Source organism: Colias eurytheme, chromosome 9, assembly GCF_061535395.1.
Source record: "Colias eurytheme isolate Ceu_HAF_F1 chromosome 9, ilColEury1 Martin Lab GWU primary, whole genome shotgun sequence".
In the NCBI taxonomy this organism is placed as follows: Eukaryota; Metazoa; Arthropoda; class Insecta; order Lepidoptera; family Pieridae; genus Colias; species Colias eurytheme.
Window position 1 is genome coordinate 2,580,542 of NC_142988.1, and position 18,304 is coordinate 2,598,845.

Below are 18,304 nucleotides of genomic sequence, written 5' to 3' on the forward strand. Positions count from 1 at the left end.
AAATATTTTGAATGTGCAAGTAGAGCATGCTGCAACATAAATTGGGCTAGCTCGGCCATACTAACTTGTTTTTAAAAGAAAATATAATTTCTCATTTAAAAAAAGCTAAATATTCAGACATATTTTTACAAGTTATTTCTAATCGTTATATATAAAGTAATATGTACATGATACATTTGGTGCAATGCAAGCTGGGTTTTGCAATATTTGTACTTATCTCTTTATGGTTTCATCTGCAGTTTTATACTACACTAAATATGTATTATATATATTTTAGTAGTTTTTTATGTATAAATATTCATTGGGAAAATCGTATTTTTTTTTCTAACTTTCCGCCCATGGCTTAAACCGCATCATCTAAATCTTAACAAAATATATACTTCAACCTAAAACCAGCATCAAAATCATAGTTTTAAACTTTTAAGTATACATAGGGTCGGACAGAAATGGTAAGCAACTTTGGGTATTTCTTTAGAAATTTGCGGCACGAATTAAGGGGGGGGAGGGGAGGGAAAGGGAGGGGGGAGGTGAGGGGAGACCCCCTATAAAGTGGGGGGGTGAGGAAACCCCCCTTCTATTTTTTTTTTAATTTTTTTTGAGATTATATTTATACTAGCTTACCGCCCGCGGCTTCGCCCGCTTTGACTTAAACCTAATAAATTATATACTAAAACCTTCCTCTTGAATCACTCTATCTATTAAAAAAAACCGCATCAAAATCCGTTGCGTAGTTTGAAAGATTTAAGCATACAAAGGGACATAGGGATAGAGAAAGTGACTTTGTTTTATACTATGAAGTGATGTAGTTAGAAATATAACGAAGATTATGGGCTTTCTTGACTGCTCCGGCGCTGCAGAACGTGGCGCTTGCCCCCGTGTACCTCGTTGCAGGCAGGAGTCTTCACTCGCCTTCGTAGCTTCGGCTTTTTGGTCGCCTTTGGCGACCAGCCTCAGCCACTCCGGCTCGCTTGACTCTGCCTGCTCCTCAGCACACGCGAGCGCCACGCTCCTCCGCGCTTCCGACTTTTTTAATACACTCTAGTGTATGACAGACAAGTACCACGTGGAATCGGGGTGGACAGATTCGGTTCTGTGATTAACAATTTGTGTGCAATATACATACAATAAAAACATTTTTTTTAAATAATTATTTTTAAATCTTGTATACATGTTTGATACAATTTACAATGGCAATGAATGGATCCATTTTATTTTTTTCCACCCATCGTCTCCACATATTCTATAATATTATCACCGAAGTTTGCTGGGCGGTTATAGTTATCTTTTTTAAAAAATCTTTTTACAACATGCCACTGAGACTCAAATGGGTCAGAGGCAACAAATGGGTTGTCTGGGTCTGAGTGATTAACTTTTTTATGAACATACCCATATTGCCCCAAACAATCATATGCTCGCCAATAACCCGTATGAATTGTTGTCCCCTCAGCACTAAGCCTCAGCAACATGCTTTTGAATGAACTATGGTTTTTAATATGTACATTAAGAAATTTGTTATCTCTTTCAAACACAATTCTTGTAGTTTTGTCAATGTAACTCAAACAATTTTGAACATAATCTCAAAAATAAAAAAAAAGTTTTCTCTGTAATTACACGTTTCCGCACGAAAAGCCACTAATGTATGTTTCGGGGCATCATTATCGATCGATAAAAATTAAAATCGCGCCGAAATTCGTGCCGCACGTTTCTAAAGTCAACCCCAACTTTGTTTCATTCTGTGTAGTGATATAAAATTTGTGTAGCTTTTTTATATACATTTCTCATGCATCATAATCCTGCTTTTCAGGCAATAACAATTAAGGAAAATTGTAATGTATCATAAAATAGTAACAACTGCGTATTAAAGTATTCTGATACATTAAGTTTATGTATACTTTATCAAAAATTTTCGCTTTGAAGGGCGTGAAGAACAAAAAGTACTTTTCAAAATTTTAACAGGTAACTGGGTATGCAAATTGAAAAACAATAAATTTTTTATGTTTTGATTGTTTATGAAAGTAGGAGATTGTGAGTTTGAAATTATAGAATTGTATTTTAATCATAAAAATATAAACAGCATATATCACATAAACACGTCATTTCGCTGAGACTTCGCCAAACAGGTTATGGTGATAACAAACGACTTACCCAGGTCATCCATGGTTTCTCTCTATGTTAATCACCAAAAAAAGTCCACTTATTCAACACTTCACAACCTCTTACTAAACTATCACAGAATTTAACATAATAAAAGCCTTTATTTATTTTTGTCAATAATATTTTAATTGCTAAATGACAATTTGGCAAATAAATCTAGACTTGAAGTTTCGTAATGTTGGCACTCCGCAAATATGAAAATCTGGTGTCAAATCATGACAAAAAAACCGGTAATTTTTTAAACACATTTTTAAATTATTGAATTATGACAATAAGGTTATATCTAAAACACTAAGCTAAAACACGATTAGGCTTCTTGAATGATGTGTTGAGATATTATGCAGGGCAAACATGGCATCCTTTTAAAAGTATTTGTTCAAATGTATGCAATGCGCATTTACAAATTATTCTCCACGCTATTCGCATGAATGTGTAAGTGTGTAAGTACAACATTCAATAATTTTTTATTTTTATTTAGAAATTTTCCTTTCATTTAAATACAAGCCACGAACCTTCCACGAACTTTTTATGATTTTATTGGTACAATTCCAAATTATGTAAACACTCAACAGTGTTGTCACTTGTCAATTGTCATTTGACACATCTGATTTATCATATAGTTTTGTGTATTGATCTGATTCTTGGCACATAAAACGCCCTTTTTTACTTTCTAAGCAAAATGAGTAATACTGGTGAACAGTTAACATTAGCAAGGGATATTAAAAGGGCAATAGAACTGTTAGAAAAATTGCAACAGAGTGGGGAAGTGCCCGCTACGAAACTAGCTGCGTTACAAAAAGTTCTTCAAAGTGATTTCTTGAATGCTGTGAGAGAAGTTTATGAACATGTTTACGAGACTGTGGATATTCAGGGATCTGCGGATATCCGTGCCTCGGCCACAGCCAAGGCTACCGTCGCAGCATTCGCAGCCGCTGAAGGTCATGCCCATCCTCGCGTAGTTGAACTTCCTAAGACCGAAGAAGGCCTCGGTTTCAATGTTATGGGCGGAAAAGAGCAGAATTCTCCGATTTACATTTCGAGAATCATTCCTGGTGGTGTTGCTGACCGACACGGAGGATTAAAAAGGGGTGATCAATTACTATCAGTAAATGGTGTATCTGTTGAAGGCGAGAACCATGAAAAAGCTGTAGAATTACTCAAACAAGCTGTGGGATCAGTGAAACTCGTTGTTCGCTACACACCAAAGGTATTGGAAGAAATGGAAATGAGATTTGACAAGCAGAGAACGGCAAGACGACGACCGAATTACAATTAATTTGAGCTATTGCAGCTAGTGTTCAATATTGTTATGAATTTATAATTAGAGTATTAGTGTTTCTTTATGTTGAGGTTACATTTAACCTATTGAGCCCCAAGCGGCCTGATCGGTCCCAGACACAATATTTTTTCTATTGTGTCTGTGGTTCTGAGTTTTTAAATCATAATAGAGGCTTTTCCCATTATTTTGAATTCTAGAACCACTGTCTATGGTCAATATTATAACTTTAATGTTATAAATAATTCAATACTTATGAAATTATTTAGTTGTCTAAAATAAGATTTAATGATTGCATTGTTTCAACACTACCTGTATGTTGATGTTTCATTAATTGGTAGCTTTAAGGCACAATTAGACTATGTACTTACAGTATTAGAGCATTTTTGAAATATTCCAAGTCATATAAATTAGGTAATTCACATTTACTTTCATAGTTTATCTATATTACATTTAGTTATAAGCATATTAAAAAATCATTATTGTATTGTTATATATGTTGGAAATTATCACAAATGTATAAGGTGTTAGGGAAACTTATGTTGTAATTAAACACTTAAAACATTTCATATTTTATTATACTTTTTACACAGAATTTACCATGAGTCAAAACTACCGAACCCTCCTTTATTATCTTTCTTCGTCTTTTTAGCTGGTACCTCTTGTGATTTACTGCTTTTATTTGGTTCTGTCAGTTCTTGTAAGTTTAGATATTTGCCGACACCCTCACGGAATACTTTCAAGGGTTGTTTGTTGGCTTTCTTAGGTTTAATACCTTGGCTCTCTGCCTCAGCCTGCCTTTTTAATTCTTCAGCTCTTTCTATGACAAGCTGAAAAAATGTTATAATAATATATGATTTATGAAAAGTATAGAGGACTTATATGAGTGTTGTACATATTATGTCCATAGTAAAAAATCGCATACAATTTATGTCTAATTTATATAAAACTAGAGGTCCGCCCCGGCTTCGCCCGTGGTACATATTTCGCAATAAAAGGTAGCCTATGTCCTTTCTCGGGTATCAAAATATCTCCCAAATTTCATGAAAATTGGTTCAGTAGTTAAGGCGTGATTGAGTAACAGACAGACAGACAGTTACTTTCGCATTTATAATATTAGTATGGATTTGTAAAAAATTGAAATACAGCTCTACCATGAGTTACATCTCTTATGACGGACGATCAAAACTTAACGTCTAAATTTTTTTTCGTTGAAGTCTTATAACTTTTACGATTTACCTGTTCTTCAGCTTCAGCAAACGGATCAACAAACACTTGAGCCACTTCTATAACAATATCATGGATGGGCCGATCCTTATTATCCACCTCTATCTGTTCCATAGCACTTAGTGTGTCTAACCCACCGACGAGTTTGCCGAAGATTGTGTGCTTGCCGTCTAGTTGTTTGCATGATCGGAACGTTATGAAACTGGAAGATATTAGAGATATTACTATTGAGAGTTATTGTAAGAAATAAAATATTTTTGAAGTGAAACTTCTTTAGGCGCGTTGAGAGCAAAATTTCAAGGTCGCGTCATAGCAATACCATCATGTCATGGAGTAAGGCGGCGATTTTGGTATTTTTTAAATCTTGCCAAAGAAGTTTCACTTCTGACACGTGAGCTCGGCACACACGCTCTTTTTTTTGTTTCCACAACATTGTATAATGTATATGCTCCAGAAAATAGCCATGCCATATTTTTCGTAGCCATTAAAAAGACAATATTTACACAATTAATTCTTACAATTGTGAGCCATTTGTATTAGGTCCCGAATTAGCCATAGAAAGTACACCACGGCCAGTGTGATGCAAGTTTGGTTTAATTTCATCTTCAAATGGTTTCTTCCATATTGACTCTCCGCCTAAACCAGTACCAGTTGGGTCTCCACCTTGTATCTAACGATGAAAAAAACAAAATATAATATGAATAAAACCAATTTTTCGTCTTTACATATTATATTTTTAGTCATAGCTTCAAGAAAAAATGTATTTTTATTTTTTAAGTACTTAACTAGGTATATTTTTTATTTATTCAATAAAATTTAAATAATTTATAACCTAGCTTCTTCCAACAAATATTTTTAAGCTTCATTTGAATAGAAATGTTTTCCTTATTACGACAAATATTTTACAAACATAAAAAACATATTATATATATTTACATCCTCACCATAAAATTTCTTATAGACCTGTGAAACTTGGTTCCATTATAATATCCATTGAGGCAGAGTTTGATGAAGTTGTCACAAGTTTTTGGTGTCACGTCACAGTATAGCTCAAAGTTTAGCTGTCCCAAATTCGTCACTAATCTTACATATCCTATGAAAATAAAAATACATTATGTGTCTATTCGTTATACTGATCTCCACTACCTAGTTACTTAACTATCCTCGACAATCATGCTATCCAATAGTGAAAACAGAAAGAAGTCAGTGCTACTGGCTACTGCACTGAGTTGCTTGTGACTTTTGAGTTTATCACAGACAGACGAACATGGCATACTACTAAATATATTTCGTATATAACATGTAGGGATAGTTATTATTAAAATAAAGTTTTAACCTTTTTAGAATAAGTAAATCAGAATAATTTGGCACAATTACCTTTCTTCTTAACCCTCTCATACTTGACTTCATCCTCACAAATGATGGCAGCCTCGTGTTTCGTCTCCGGCACCATCGCCGTGGACGTGAAGCTGGCTGCCACCATGCCCGTGGAGTAGTGAGCAGCATTGAATTTATCAGCCACCTGGCATGAGGCAAAAAAATGCAATAATAGGAAAAGAACAAAATTGAATTGATATTTGCAATTTTTTTTTATTTTAGCTAGTTTGTTTATTTTAATCTCAGAGACGTTGAACAACTTTCTCTATAATAAATTCATCCAATACTTAGGGTTTATTAAATCATTTAGTTAATTACATTCAATTCATGATTTAAAATGTAATCTAAATTGACAAATACATGCAAAAAGTAATTTCCAAATGGACAAAGTCACAGCAACTAAAAAAATATTGAAGAACCTCTTGACAAAGTACAAACAGCTAATTAAATGTTGAACCTCTTTTTTAGATTCCTTTGCTTCTGGTGCCTTGTACTCTTTCTCTAATTCTTGCAGAATTTCCTTGGTTTCAGATGACACTGTTTTTAGTCTGGCATGTGGGTCTTTTCTTAAAGCTATTTCCTCTGTTGAACATAAAATTTACATATTAATATTTACAGGATTTATAGTAATAAAATGTTTTACAGTTAAAGCAAGCAATATGAATTTGTACCTTCTGTTTCAACTCTCAAATTATTTTTAATATGATGAAATTTAGAAATATTGAACTTATCAAGGTTATTTGGGTCTTGTATTGTAATTATATCGCTCCTCACAAATGGTGTGTCCTCAATGAGATCCTTCCAGTTCTTTCCCTTGATATTGAGCTGTTCCACTGCCTCATAGCAATAGACATTACCACTTGTACGAATTGCGACAATGTGAGAATTTTTTGTGAACGGTTTGAACAATACTGGACAATGGTGCTCATCCTTTGCATTTTTGAAGAAGTTCAACTTTATCAAGCCTTTTAAATCGATTTTCTGAAAGTTTATACAATAATTGTGTGGTATAGTTAATCCATATATTATTATTATTTAATAAACATAGTTATGTAGAGTAAATTATAGTACAATTATCTTCATTACCTTGCCAGTCACAGGATTGATTTTAAACTTCTTCGCAAACTCAATTATGGCCTGCAACTCAAACACATTGCCATCACCGTCGCAGTAAGGCTGGTCAAAAGGTTGTAAACATAAACAGCAATGATCATATGGGAGCCTTTTAAATGATGTGTCCTCTTCCACTGCTGTACCCGATCGTTTACCACCGTACAATGTTGTCCATTCGGTGTATGTTAAGTACCTAAAATAATAATGTTTATTAAGAATTTGTTTAGAATAAAATATAAACAGTAAGTTTTACCAAATCTTACATTTTATCCTTTTGATGCTGTCGTTTACCCATGGTTACTAGGGTGTTATGCCGTTTAAATAAAGAGTATTTATTTCAAATAATATTGAGTTACAGTATGTATTTAGTTTAAAAGTATTTAATGTTATTGTAGAATCCACTTTGTACGAAATACGATTGAAATCACGGAAATATATTACTTGCTCTGTGACGGAAATGAAAACAAGTTACAAGACACAATATATTTTGACAGTTGGCAGTTTTGGCTGGTTCACACTTTGATTAGTGCGAGTGCAGGTGATTAGTGCGAGTGCCGGTGTGTAGTGCGAGTAGTGTCCAATTCAACTGCGAGTGCAGGTGATTAGTGCGAGTGCAGGACAATGGTGAAATTCGCGACGCTACACACTACGCTAAACACTAAACACTAAACACTCCTGTCCAGACGTGTTTAGGCAGGCACACTGCGAGTGAGGGGGAAGGGAGGGCGCGCGGGACGTGGCTACTCGCAGTCCACTCGCAAAAAAATAGAACACGCTTCTATTCACTTTACTACACAGCCTACTAAACACTCGCACTAAACAGTCGCTGTCCACACGTAGTACTACCTAATCAAAGTGTGAACCAGCCATAAGGCACACAGAGCAAGTATTAAATTTATAGTTTGGCACTGACAGTGAGTTTGACAGTGAGACTTGGTTTTGTCACGATAAAAGTGGTTTATCGCAGATAAAACCAAAACTAAAAGTAATTACACAAAATGCTCTGACAAATATCTTGCAAATGTTTTAATATAATTGTTTATGAAAAAAAAAATCATAATAAGTATTACCATGTCAAGTAGAAAACGTAAAAGTGTGAAAATTAGAGCTAACTTGGTGATTTTTTTTTATCGAGTCAATTTTAATATTTTATGTTTTTGATTGAACAGAATCGTTGAACATATCATCTAGTTTGATATATATTTTATTTTTTAGATGTGGTCTTGAATATTACACGTATCATCTAATAGAAGATTGGTAATTTTGCTTTAAACGCACCCTTCAAGTCGGTAACTTATTTCTGTTCGAACAATAGAGGTAATAAATTCCTAATGATCAAGTTGTAAAGGTTGTAAAATTAAAAAAAAGATGGCGCGTAACGCAAAAACGTTACACTAAATTTTTGTCTAACCCCGATAAAGAAGTTTCACTTCAAAAAACAAACACACCAAAAAGTTTTTCGTTCACATAGAGTGTATCATAGTGTTTATAAAATTTATTGCAATAGCAACACGCCGGTTTTTTTATAAACATGTCGGAAAGTGGTTGTGCATGAATTTGTGAAAACATTAATTTAGCTTTAGAGATTTGAGTTTCATAAATCTCTGCTTATTAATTTTAAGTCATACTTATTTGTGAGTATATTTTGTAATATTATTGTTTATTTGTGGTATGATCATAATTTGTTTTTTTTTACTTGCATGCATTTTTGTTGCAGTGTGGTAGTGAGTGTATAGTACAAATGGACGTGATGTGGTAGAAGTTTTGAAGCTTATTTTAAATAGTTAGCGGAAAGCGAAAATTTGCATCCTTTTATTATAACAAGGTATTAATTCTTTCTAGATACGTCAAACGAGAGTTAATCAGTTAACATTGATTGTTTAGTTGCTGGGAAAGTAAAACGCTTGCGCTTTTGCAGTTCGGATCAACAACTAACACGGACTTTTGAATAACATCTTTCACAGGAGTAGTATATATTCTGGACGTGTTTCCTTTTAATACGTATTGAGATCCATCTATTTCTTTGAATTGGGTCATTGGTGAGCAAAAAAATTGTAAATTATCGGATAACGCCAGCCCACAAGATGGCCGACTGTTATTCGTAAGGTATTAAATCTTCTTTTCCATTCCATTTGTCTGTTTGTGTTTATGATATCACTTATTTAATGTTCAATTGTTTCATTTCATCAACTTAGTCATTTGGTTTCATGTAATTGCTATAAACGAGTTGTTTTATTTAAAAAATTAGCTCGGTCTTTGTTCTCAAAACATTTAAAAAAAAATTGTCAAAATACCACTTAGTTCTGTCTTTTGATGTTTTTTTATTTAATTTTATTTGATTATTGATGTTGGTGTCTAAATTTAGCGCGTGACAACCCTTTGTCCCCGCACATATTGATTATAATATTGTGTTTAACTTTGTAAGAGGTTTTGTTTGTTTGACAAACAAGTTTATTTATGATTTTGCAACATAGAAAATGTTGCACATTATCTGCTTTGACTTATAGGACATTGTTCCCACGTTGAAGCAAGTAACGATTTTGTTGGCATTTGAGTCACATCATTTTCATAGTACACAATTATATAACTCATGGCATGAGTTGGATTAATTTCGATATAACGTCATGCTTACGCTTATTAACGATCCGCTATGTGGTTTAGATTAGTATTGCTTTTAGATAATGTCCGGTGAATCTGGTTCATCAGGAAGTGGTACGGGACGAGGCAGAGGGAACGCAGTAGCGGAGAAACCGGATTCAAAGGAGAACAAACCGAACCCAAAAATGTCGAAGGCACTGGGTACTTCAGCGAAAAGGATTCAGAAAGAGTTGGCGGAAATCACATTGGACCCACCTCCAAACTGTAGCGCTGGGCCAAAGGGAGACAACTTATATGAGTGGGTCTCCACCATCTTAGGACCACCTGGTTCAGTGTATGAAGGCGGTGTATTCTTCCTAGATATACACTTCTCACCAGAATATCCCTTTAAACCACCTAAGGTAAGCTTTATGTGGTAGTATTTATTGATATAGGTAAACCAGAATCTGATGGCAATTAGGGAAATCAAAATTTTGGGTGTGCAACCCTAGGGAAAATGGACTGAACGATCTTGATACTGCTTATTTTTTATTTTGTCCTCAATATCTTAAGTCACATTACATAAGTGGACAATACTGTACTTAATAATGAGATATCCACTATTATGTAGGTACATACTTACATGTATAATATAGGTACAATTATACATATTACTTTTATACAGGTAATACATATTATTATTTACACATACCTATATTTGTATATTCATTACCAGTATGCCATGTGAAAATATCGATATAATGATAATGTAGATCAAAACTGCTTATAATTTTTTAAAGTGAACCTTTTATTACATCGTCTCAAACTTTTTGGTGTGTGTAGCGCATGTCGCGTGACGGTCGGCTGCAGAGTAGGTATAAAGCAGTGTTCGGAAAGTTTCACTTTTACCGTGGTTTCATAAAACCACACAACATTTTTTATAAAATAAAATAAAAATAAAATAAAACTAATAACTATATTTATTTTCGTAAGTATTAACAGATACACACATTATAAAATTGACTTGGACAGCTTGGACTTGAAGAAAAGCCGTATTGGAAACTCCTGTAATAAGTTTTCATAAAATTATATCCTAATCAACAAACAATATTATAGTTACCTACACATAATATTTTTTAATTTAAAGTATCAAAACGGGTAAGTCCAATTTACCAATAAAATCTTCAAAATTGAAATTTGTGATGTGATTGACCCTTCTTCATCGAATGTTTTTCTTTACACATTATAAACAACACATCTTGCTTGTGATCGCAGCGGCTTTTTCGACATTTTCGAAGATTTTTTAGACAAAATCCTAAAAATTATTCATCAACTGCAAAAAAGACCAGTAATTTGACAACCAATTTGATAGTTGTCAAATAAGTTGCCACATGAAAATCTTTTATTTCTTAAATATAAATATGCCATCAGATTCTGGTAGACCTATATTATTTTTGTCTCACGACTGATAAATATTTTTGTGTAACATATGAATTTCTGCTTATTATTATTGGGATGAATGTCTGTGTTGTATTTTGTTATTTACTTATTTATAAATAACAAAAACAATAGGGATTCAATTTCACTATTATATTGATATAATTATTTTCATACTTTCATTGAAAATATTATTATTTTAATATATATGTATTAAATATACATATGAACATTCTCATACTTAAAGCTTTGTATATAACTTGGTTAGTCTTATATACTGTTTAAATAAATACCTAAACAAGTTGAATGCCCTCTAAGCACCTGGTAATCTAATGCCTGATGATTTATACACTTAATGCATGCCTTAAACCAGTCTGATGCACCTGGACCTAACATGTATCAATTTAATTATAGATTTATTGAAATTATTGCAAAAACAGCTTTTTTATCTTTGAAATATCTTAAAACTTTTATTGTATTTGCAAAAAAATACAATAGTTTCAGGAGAGCTTAGGTTTTTTCTAATGTTTATTAGTTATTGAATTTGACCTTATTTTGTGTGTCCTTTTGTTACTAATATAAGTATTAAGTAATATGTTTAGTCATTTTTGTGTGAAATTTAAAATATTCATTAACAATTCCTATTATATGTTAATAATTTGTTTAAAAAATTAAAATAAATTAAAGAAACATGAACTTTTTTTCACACTTTATATTATGAGTAAATATTTACATTTTTAGTTTTAATGCAACTTTATAACCATATTTGATAAAAATACCTCCAAGTAGTCTTTAAACTTCATAATCTCTTTTTTTTATTTACCATCTTCAAGAGATCTGAATATAATAATAATTTTGATATTGTATTTTTTTACTGTCTTCAAGATAACAAATCTATACTAATATTATAAAGAAACAGTTTGTTTGAACGCGCTAATCTCGGGAACTACTGGTCCGATTTGAAAAATTCTTTCGGTGTTAGATTATCCATTCATCGAGGAAGGCTATAGGCTATAATATATGATCTCGCTAAGACCAATAGGAGCGAAGCACTGCTGGTAAAACCGCGGAGCACAGATAGTATATTTGCTTTAAAAATAATATTTATTTACCCTTTTTTCAGGTGACATTCCGAACTAGGATATACCACTGCAATATAAACAGTCAGGGCGTGATTTGTTTGGACATACTAAAGGACAACTGGTCGCCCGCGCTCACTATATCTAAAGTACTGCTCTCCATTTGCTCATTACTGACTGATTGTAATCCAGGTTAGTTTAAAAATTGTATTTATAGACTTTCAAATTTAGTATATTTTATAGACTAATAGCTTCCGCCCTCGGCTTCGCCCGCGTGGTGTAAAATTTCATCAAAATCGGTTGAGAGGTTTAAGCGGGAAAGCGTAACAGACAGACTGACAGACAGATCCTTTCGCATTTATATTAGTAGACTATAATTAATTAAAAAAAGTTTCCTATATATTTCATAATGTTTCATGATATATTTTTATAAATAAGATAAGTTTGATTTGCAGAGGCTTCCTGTGATAAGAAATATTCATTTGAGGAAATAAAACAATAAAGTATAACACGATAGCCTTTTTTATTGTAGTAATAAGTGTATTAATTCACAGCATCACTTTTTTAAATTTGTAGATAATTAGAAATAATATATTATTAATTTCAAAACTTAACATGCTAATCCTATATGGTCTAAACATACCAAACTTCTTTCAAAAGTCTGGATACAGAAGTTATTTTTACACAAATAAATTAGTTGTTTCCATTTTTTTTGCTGCTTATTACAGTGCAATGCATGAGCATGTGTATAATCGATGGGTCCTGGGTTTGATTTCCAGTGGAGATGAAGAAAAAAAAATGTGTTGGTCTGGCAGGACACAGAAGGCTGATCACCTATTTGTCCCTAAAGAAAATCCATCAATGAAACAGATGTATACATAATGCATCTGCCCCATACCCCACTAGGGGACACGGGACTTCACTTAATACAAAAATTAAACTGATTATCACCTTAAGAGTAGTTAGAGTTTAGCTTCACAAAAAAAATGTTGTGTGGTTTTATGAAACCATGGTAAAAGTGAAACTTAGGCACAAAATTATCGTATTTGTACGATAATGACTCCGAACACTGCTTTATACTTACTCGGCAGCCGACCGTCACGCGACATGCGCTACACAGACCAAAAAGTTTGAGACGATGTAATAAAAGTTTCACTTTAAAAATAAAAGTATCTAATTACAGCTTTACAATATTCGTAAATTCAATGTGTCATGTTGTTTCCAGCGGACCCACTGGTGGGCAGCATCGCGACGCAGTACTTGCAGAACCGCGAGGAGCACGACCGCATCGCGCGCCTGTGGACCAAGCGCTACGCGACATGATTGCGTTGCCTAGCAACCGTGCCTACGCGACATGATTGCGTTGCCTAGCAACCGTGCCTCCATCCCCACGCAACGCTTGTACACACCTCCTGTATGCTCTCGACCAAGAAGCTTATATCTTATACACTGGAGATTGCACTATGACCATTAAATTGTAACAAAAAAATATGACGTTGAATGACGCCTGTATGTTTTCACACCTAACTTGGCCAAGTTAGGTGTGAAGGGGATAAAAAAACATACATATAACTTGGCCAAGTTAGGTGTGAAAGGGATAAAAAAACACAGGCGTCATTCAAGGTCATATTTTCTTGTTACAAGTTAATGGTCAAAGTGCAATCTCTAGTGTATTAGATATAAGCTTCTTGCTCTCGACACATCTGCTGCACACGGACGGAATATGGTTTCATTTTCTTTAGTATTATCCGTGTAATTTTGTAATTTAAGTCTGGATTTTGTGAGCGAACAAATGTTTAATGTCAAAAAATCTCTGTCAGAGCTTGGTTGTAGAACCCCTCTTCCGCCCGTGAATATAGCTGTGATTAGATTATAATTTGATCGTCTTAGGGATCGCTCGAGTCCGCTCAATATGTTTATGTCGAGATGCATTATTGTAAGGCTTTACGGTATTTAGTTGCAATTAATGTGAATAAACGCTTGGATATGTCCATTTGTATAATTTAGGCGACTTTAATATCTATTATATTATTTGTTCTGTGTATTGAATTGAGTCAATTTTTGCCGCAATACAGCGATGATCTCAAACGCAACTGCAAACGATAACTACTTAATGATAAATAATAATATGTATTGATCTACACTGTCTCTAGATTTTCAGGGTTTATTTATGTGATCAGTCATATGTATGTGATTTAATGTTGATTTAAATGTGTGATTGTATTAAATTACAAAGTGAAGGATATATGAAGATTCTTATAGCACAAGAATTTATAAATTCTGTAGTGGTGTTGAATGTAAATTCAAAAGGTTTCAATTCCTTGTCCTTAGAATAAATTATTTTTTTGGCTATTTTTCAGTCATAACTTTTTTTAATTTAAAGGTACATAATTACTTTTCTAATTGGCTCAATATCTAGTCTTTAATTAGAAAAGAAACTTGTGAACTTTTGACTAATTTGAACAAAATTTTGAAAAATGTTTAGGAGAATTCACTATTTCCTTTAGGCGTTATAAAAAATGATTATGAAATTAAAACTTTACATTGTGTAAAATACTATTAGTTTGATACATCTAAATACTACTTTGGACATAGTATTTAAGGTCTCACGATATTATTCAATTCTACATTAATAATTACATTGTGGTCATGACTATTTATTTTTTTAAAGAAGTCAATAGTTATATTTTTGGTCAAAGTGAACATATCATATTTTTGTTTTGAAAAGATATAAATGTTAAGCTGTTTCGCGGTATTTACTATTTAGTGCCAAATCTGCGCAGAGGCACTCCACTTCATAGATCACTGATCATTTTCATGAATATTCCGTTTAGTATGTAAACAGTTATTAGTCGTAAGTTATTTTATTGTTTAGGTAATGTATAATGTATGTCTTAACCCTAGTTTTTAAAGTATAGTAACTAGCTATGTAATTTTTAGCCAAGCGTATGTCGCGACTGTGAATATTGGAATCGATAAACTTGTGATCATGTTACGATGTGTGTTTGGTGCTGTGTTACAGATCGCTTCGACATACGATACATGTGAATACTGAATACCACACCTGTATTCGTGACTGGTATAATCAAGAAGCTTATATCTAATACACTGGAGATTGCACTATGACCATTAACTTGTAACAAGGAAATATGACCTTGAATGACGCCTGTATGTTTTTTATCCCTTTCACACCAACTTGCCAAGTTAGGTGTGAAAGGGATAAAAAAACATACAGGCGTCATTCAAGGTCATATTTCCTTGTTACAAGTAAATGGTCATAGTGCAATCTCCAGTGTATTAGATATAAGCTTCTTGGGTATTATAATATATATTTTGTCAATGTGATTTTTTTAATTATTATTTAACTGTGACGTAATGTGTTGCTTGCAAGACAACAGCTGTTATCGACGCGACTGATGTTCCTTGAAACTCGATGTTCATAAACTCTAAACTCTTATAATCATCTTTTGTTAAAATTTATATCAAGGTATAAAATAGGAAAATAAAAATGTGTGTAACTAGAACACTTAACTGCTGTTTTATTTTTTCACCCTTTACAATAATAAAATTATGCTAATTATTCAAAAACAAAAGATACTGCTTTTTAAGCCTGAACTATACTAATATTATAATGCTGAAGAATTTGTTTGTTTGTTCGAACACGCTAATGTCACGAACTACGACTCCTTTTGAAAAATTTTTTGAGTGTAAGATAGCCCAATAATATCATCAATATGACCAATGGAGCGGAACAATTAATGAAGCGGATAAAACCGCGGGGCACAACTAGTCAATTCAATTACATACTACCATACAACTGAACTTATAACATTAGAAATATTATGATAACATTCATTGGAATCACAGGACAGAGTTATTTGTTCTACCATTGGAATCTTTAAATGAAATAAACTACATGAACCGATAAAATATTAACTCTCTCTTGGAGAAATATTGCTAATTTGGACAGTTTTAATGCATGGGTAAATATTGTGTTTGCTTTCAAATTTCAAAATAAGGTATGTTAGTAGGTATTATGTACCTTACCTGTAATCGTTTGAAAAAGAAAAAAGTACTTAATCCACTTACGTACATAATATCTTTAACCTTTTGAACGCCAATGACATCTATAGATGTCATGCGCAATCGTGCCCTGTGCGCCAACGACACCTATACATGCCAAGAAACAGATCATAGATAAATACAAAATAAACATATTAAACCTTTACTTTTACGTGTTTTATTTATACAGTTTATGAACTGAATCCCCAGTTATTACATAATTGTACACAGTAAACAAAATTGCCAAGTAGTTATTCAAATATTTGATGACAAAAAATAACTTAATTAATGGCTAAAAAAGCATGTTCTCTCGCGCCAATGACATGTATACGTGCCTACTAGTGATGTAGTGTAATATTCAAGTAACTTCATTAAAATTTCAGCGAAATTACTCTAATTCGCTTAATTTTTGTAATAACTACAAAAAAAATATATAAGCTTAGTCACTGAGAAAAAAGGTAAATACTACATTCTTTGGTATAATACCATATTGTCTATATTGTGGATATTGTTGATTTGAATATTTTCCTTTTCGCCAATCATGCGCATCCCTAGCACAGTATCGATATGCAATCCCTTCTGCGCCATTGACATGAATAGATGTCGGACTGGTGACGTCGTAAGCGCGTGCCGTGTTGTTAAGTGCGGAAAGTTGTAAAAATATTTTATCGAGTAGCGGGCGAGTGAGCGAGCAGTTTTCAAAATTTATTACCTAATAAGTCTAATCAGTGCCTTTATTAGAATATTCTTATGATACAAATTGTCGCTATGTCATATCAAAATATGGTAATTGACCTAAATAGGTACCTACATATAATTAGTATTTGTAATAACTCAAGTATTAAACTAAATGATTGGAAAATAAATATGTAGTTTTAATGCAATTCCCTTTATTTAAAGGTAATAGTTGTTTTGATATTTACAAATAAACACTCCACAATAATACCTATAGTTCATATAAACTTAATAAATAAACTCGATAAGTTATAATAATATACAGCTACACATCCCTAATCAGAAGCGAGAGATTATAAAAAAAAGGATGGTTGCCCGCGCCATTGGCATGTATACATGCCAATGGGGCGTAACTGATAGAGAATAGTGCTGTAACTTGCTGCAATTTTATATGTATTTTTGTATCTCAAAAGGTTGATTTTTTTTTGTTGATAGTTGCTATAAATGTGGTCTTAAGTTTTTACAGTAGGAGATGAGGTTAAATAAATATTATTTTTTTGTTATAAGCTGTTTATTCAAATATTCAGACGTGAATTATTATGTTTATCGATAACATTTTGGACTCCCTACTATTTTCAAGGTTATCTCATTGAATTTGTGGCTTGGCGTGGAGGGCACGGCGATGCGTTTTTGCTCTGGCGGTCAAAAGGTTAAAAACGTGTGGAACACAGCTAAATAAAAAATAATAATAATCCTAAAATATAAGATAGGTACCCAAGGTATTGGAAATACCACATACGGTAAGTGTTCATTATGGGAATAAACTACGTATATTCTGTTCATAAAGATGCTATGTATCTCTATCATCATAATATAATATTCAGAAATTATGTATCATTCATTTAGAAATTGTTCAAAACTAGGTACGCTACGTGAATAGTACCCGTTTTTCAAACAAAACCTGCGGTGCGCACAACCGGCCCTAGCCGCCGACGTGCGCCACCTGGTGGTGACTGGCGGTGTTTCGTATTGACTTGTGCATATTTTTGGTGACTGGAAGTTACGTAGTTGGATACGTAACTGTAATAGCGACTATATTATAAGTATTGTAGTACCTACCTATGACATCGCAATTTAGACCATACAGATTAAATTTCGTAAATAGGTAATTTACGAATTGAATCTCTTAAAAAGTTACATAAATAATTATTGAGATTACGAAAGCTCTACGGCAATCCCTGTGAGCTTTTATTGAAAACTATTTTTGTAAAGCCATATGAGTATGTGCAAGTTATTAATTTATACAAATATTTATGTATAGTAGTAG

General features: G+C 33.0%; 4 protein-coding genes across 12 annotated transcripts in view; 2 read left to right on the plus strand and 2 right to left on the minus strand.

Annotated features, from left to right (window-relative positions):
• The window catches only part of Pax (paxillin), an 80,471-nt gene extending 78,134 nt beyond the window's left edge, over positions 1-2,337 (minus strand). The window contains exon 1 of the mRNA XM_090105240.1: positions 2,146-2,337. Within this exon, the coding sequence (XP_089961366.1) occupies positions 2,146-2,158 (13 nt within the window). The 5' untranslated portion in view covers positions 2,159-2,337. The remainder of the gene's footprint in view (positions 1-2,145) is intronic.
• A 420-nt stretch (positions 2,338-2,757) lies between these two features.
• Positions 2,758-3,575, plus strand: veli (L27 and PDZ_signaling domain-containing protein veli). The gene has a single exon (XM_090105502.1). It carries the CDS (start codon positions 2,834-2,836, stop codon positions 3,428-3,430), a length of 597 nt encoding a protein of 198 aa, XP_089961628.1. The 5' UTR covers positions 2,758-2,833; the 3' UTR covers positions 3,431-3,575.
• Positions 3,576-3,990: 415 nt separating this feature from the next.
• Positions 3,991-7,575, minus strand: LOC149905656 (RING-type E3 ubiquitin-protein ligase PPIL2). The gene is made up of 9 exons (XM_090105501.1): positions 7,411-7,575; positions 7,121-7,340; positions 6,706-7,015; positions 6,492-6,616; positions 6,035-6,179; positions 5,602-5,750; positions 5,176-5,327; positions 4,670-4,859; positions 3,991-4,260 (listed from the first exon to the last, which is right to left on the minus strand). The coding sequence occupies exons 1-9, from the start codon at positions 7,440-7,442 to the stop codon at positions 4,027-4,029; spliced, it is 1,557 nt and encodes a 518-aa protein (XP_089961627.1). The 5' UTR covers positions 7,443-7,575; the 3' UTR covers positions 3,991-4,026.
• Positions 7,576-8,629: 1,054 nt separating this feature from the next.
• On the plus strand, positions 8,630-15,771 carry Ubc2 (ubiquitin conjugating enzyme 2). 9 transcript variants are annotated; one of them, XM_090105124.1, is made up of 6 exons: positions 8,630-8,781; positions 8,865-8,972; positions 9,066-9,253; positions 9,826-10,146; positions 12,285-12,432; positions 13,466-15,771. In XM_090105124.1, exons 4-6 carry the CDS (start codon positions 9,829-9,831, stop codon positions 13,561-13,563), a joined length of 564 nt encoding a protein of 187 aa, XP_089961250.1. In that variant the 5' UTR covers positions 8,630-8,781; positions 8,865-8,972; positions 9,066-9,253; positions 9,826-9,828; the 3' UTR covers positions 13,564-15,771. The 9 variants fall into 9 exon arrangements, with proteins under 9 accessions (XP_089961250.1, XP_089961251.1, XP_089961255.1 ...); XM_090105125.1 differs by having other exon boundaries at positions 9,112-9,253; XM_090105129.1 differs by having other exon boundaries at positions 8,865-8,902; positions 8,990-9,253.
• Positions 15,772-18,304: the final 2,533 nt, after the last annotated feature.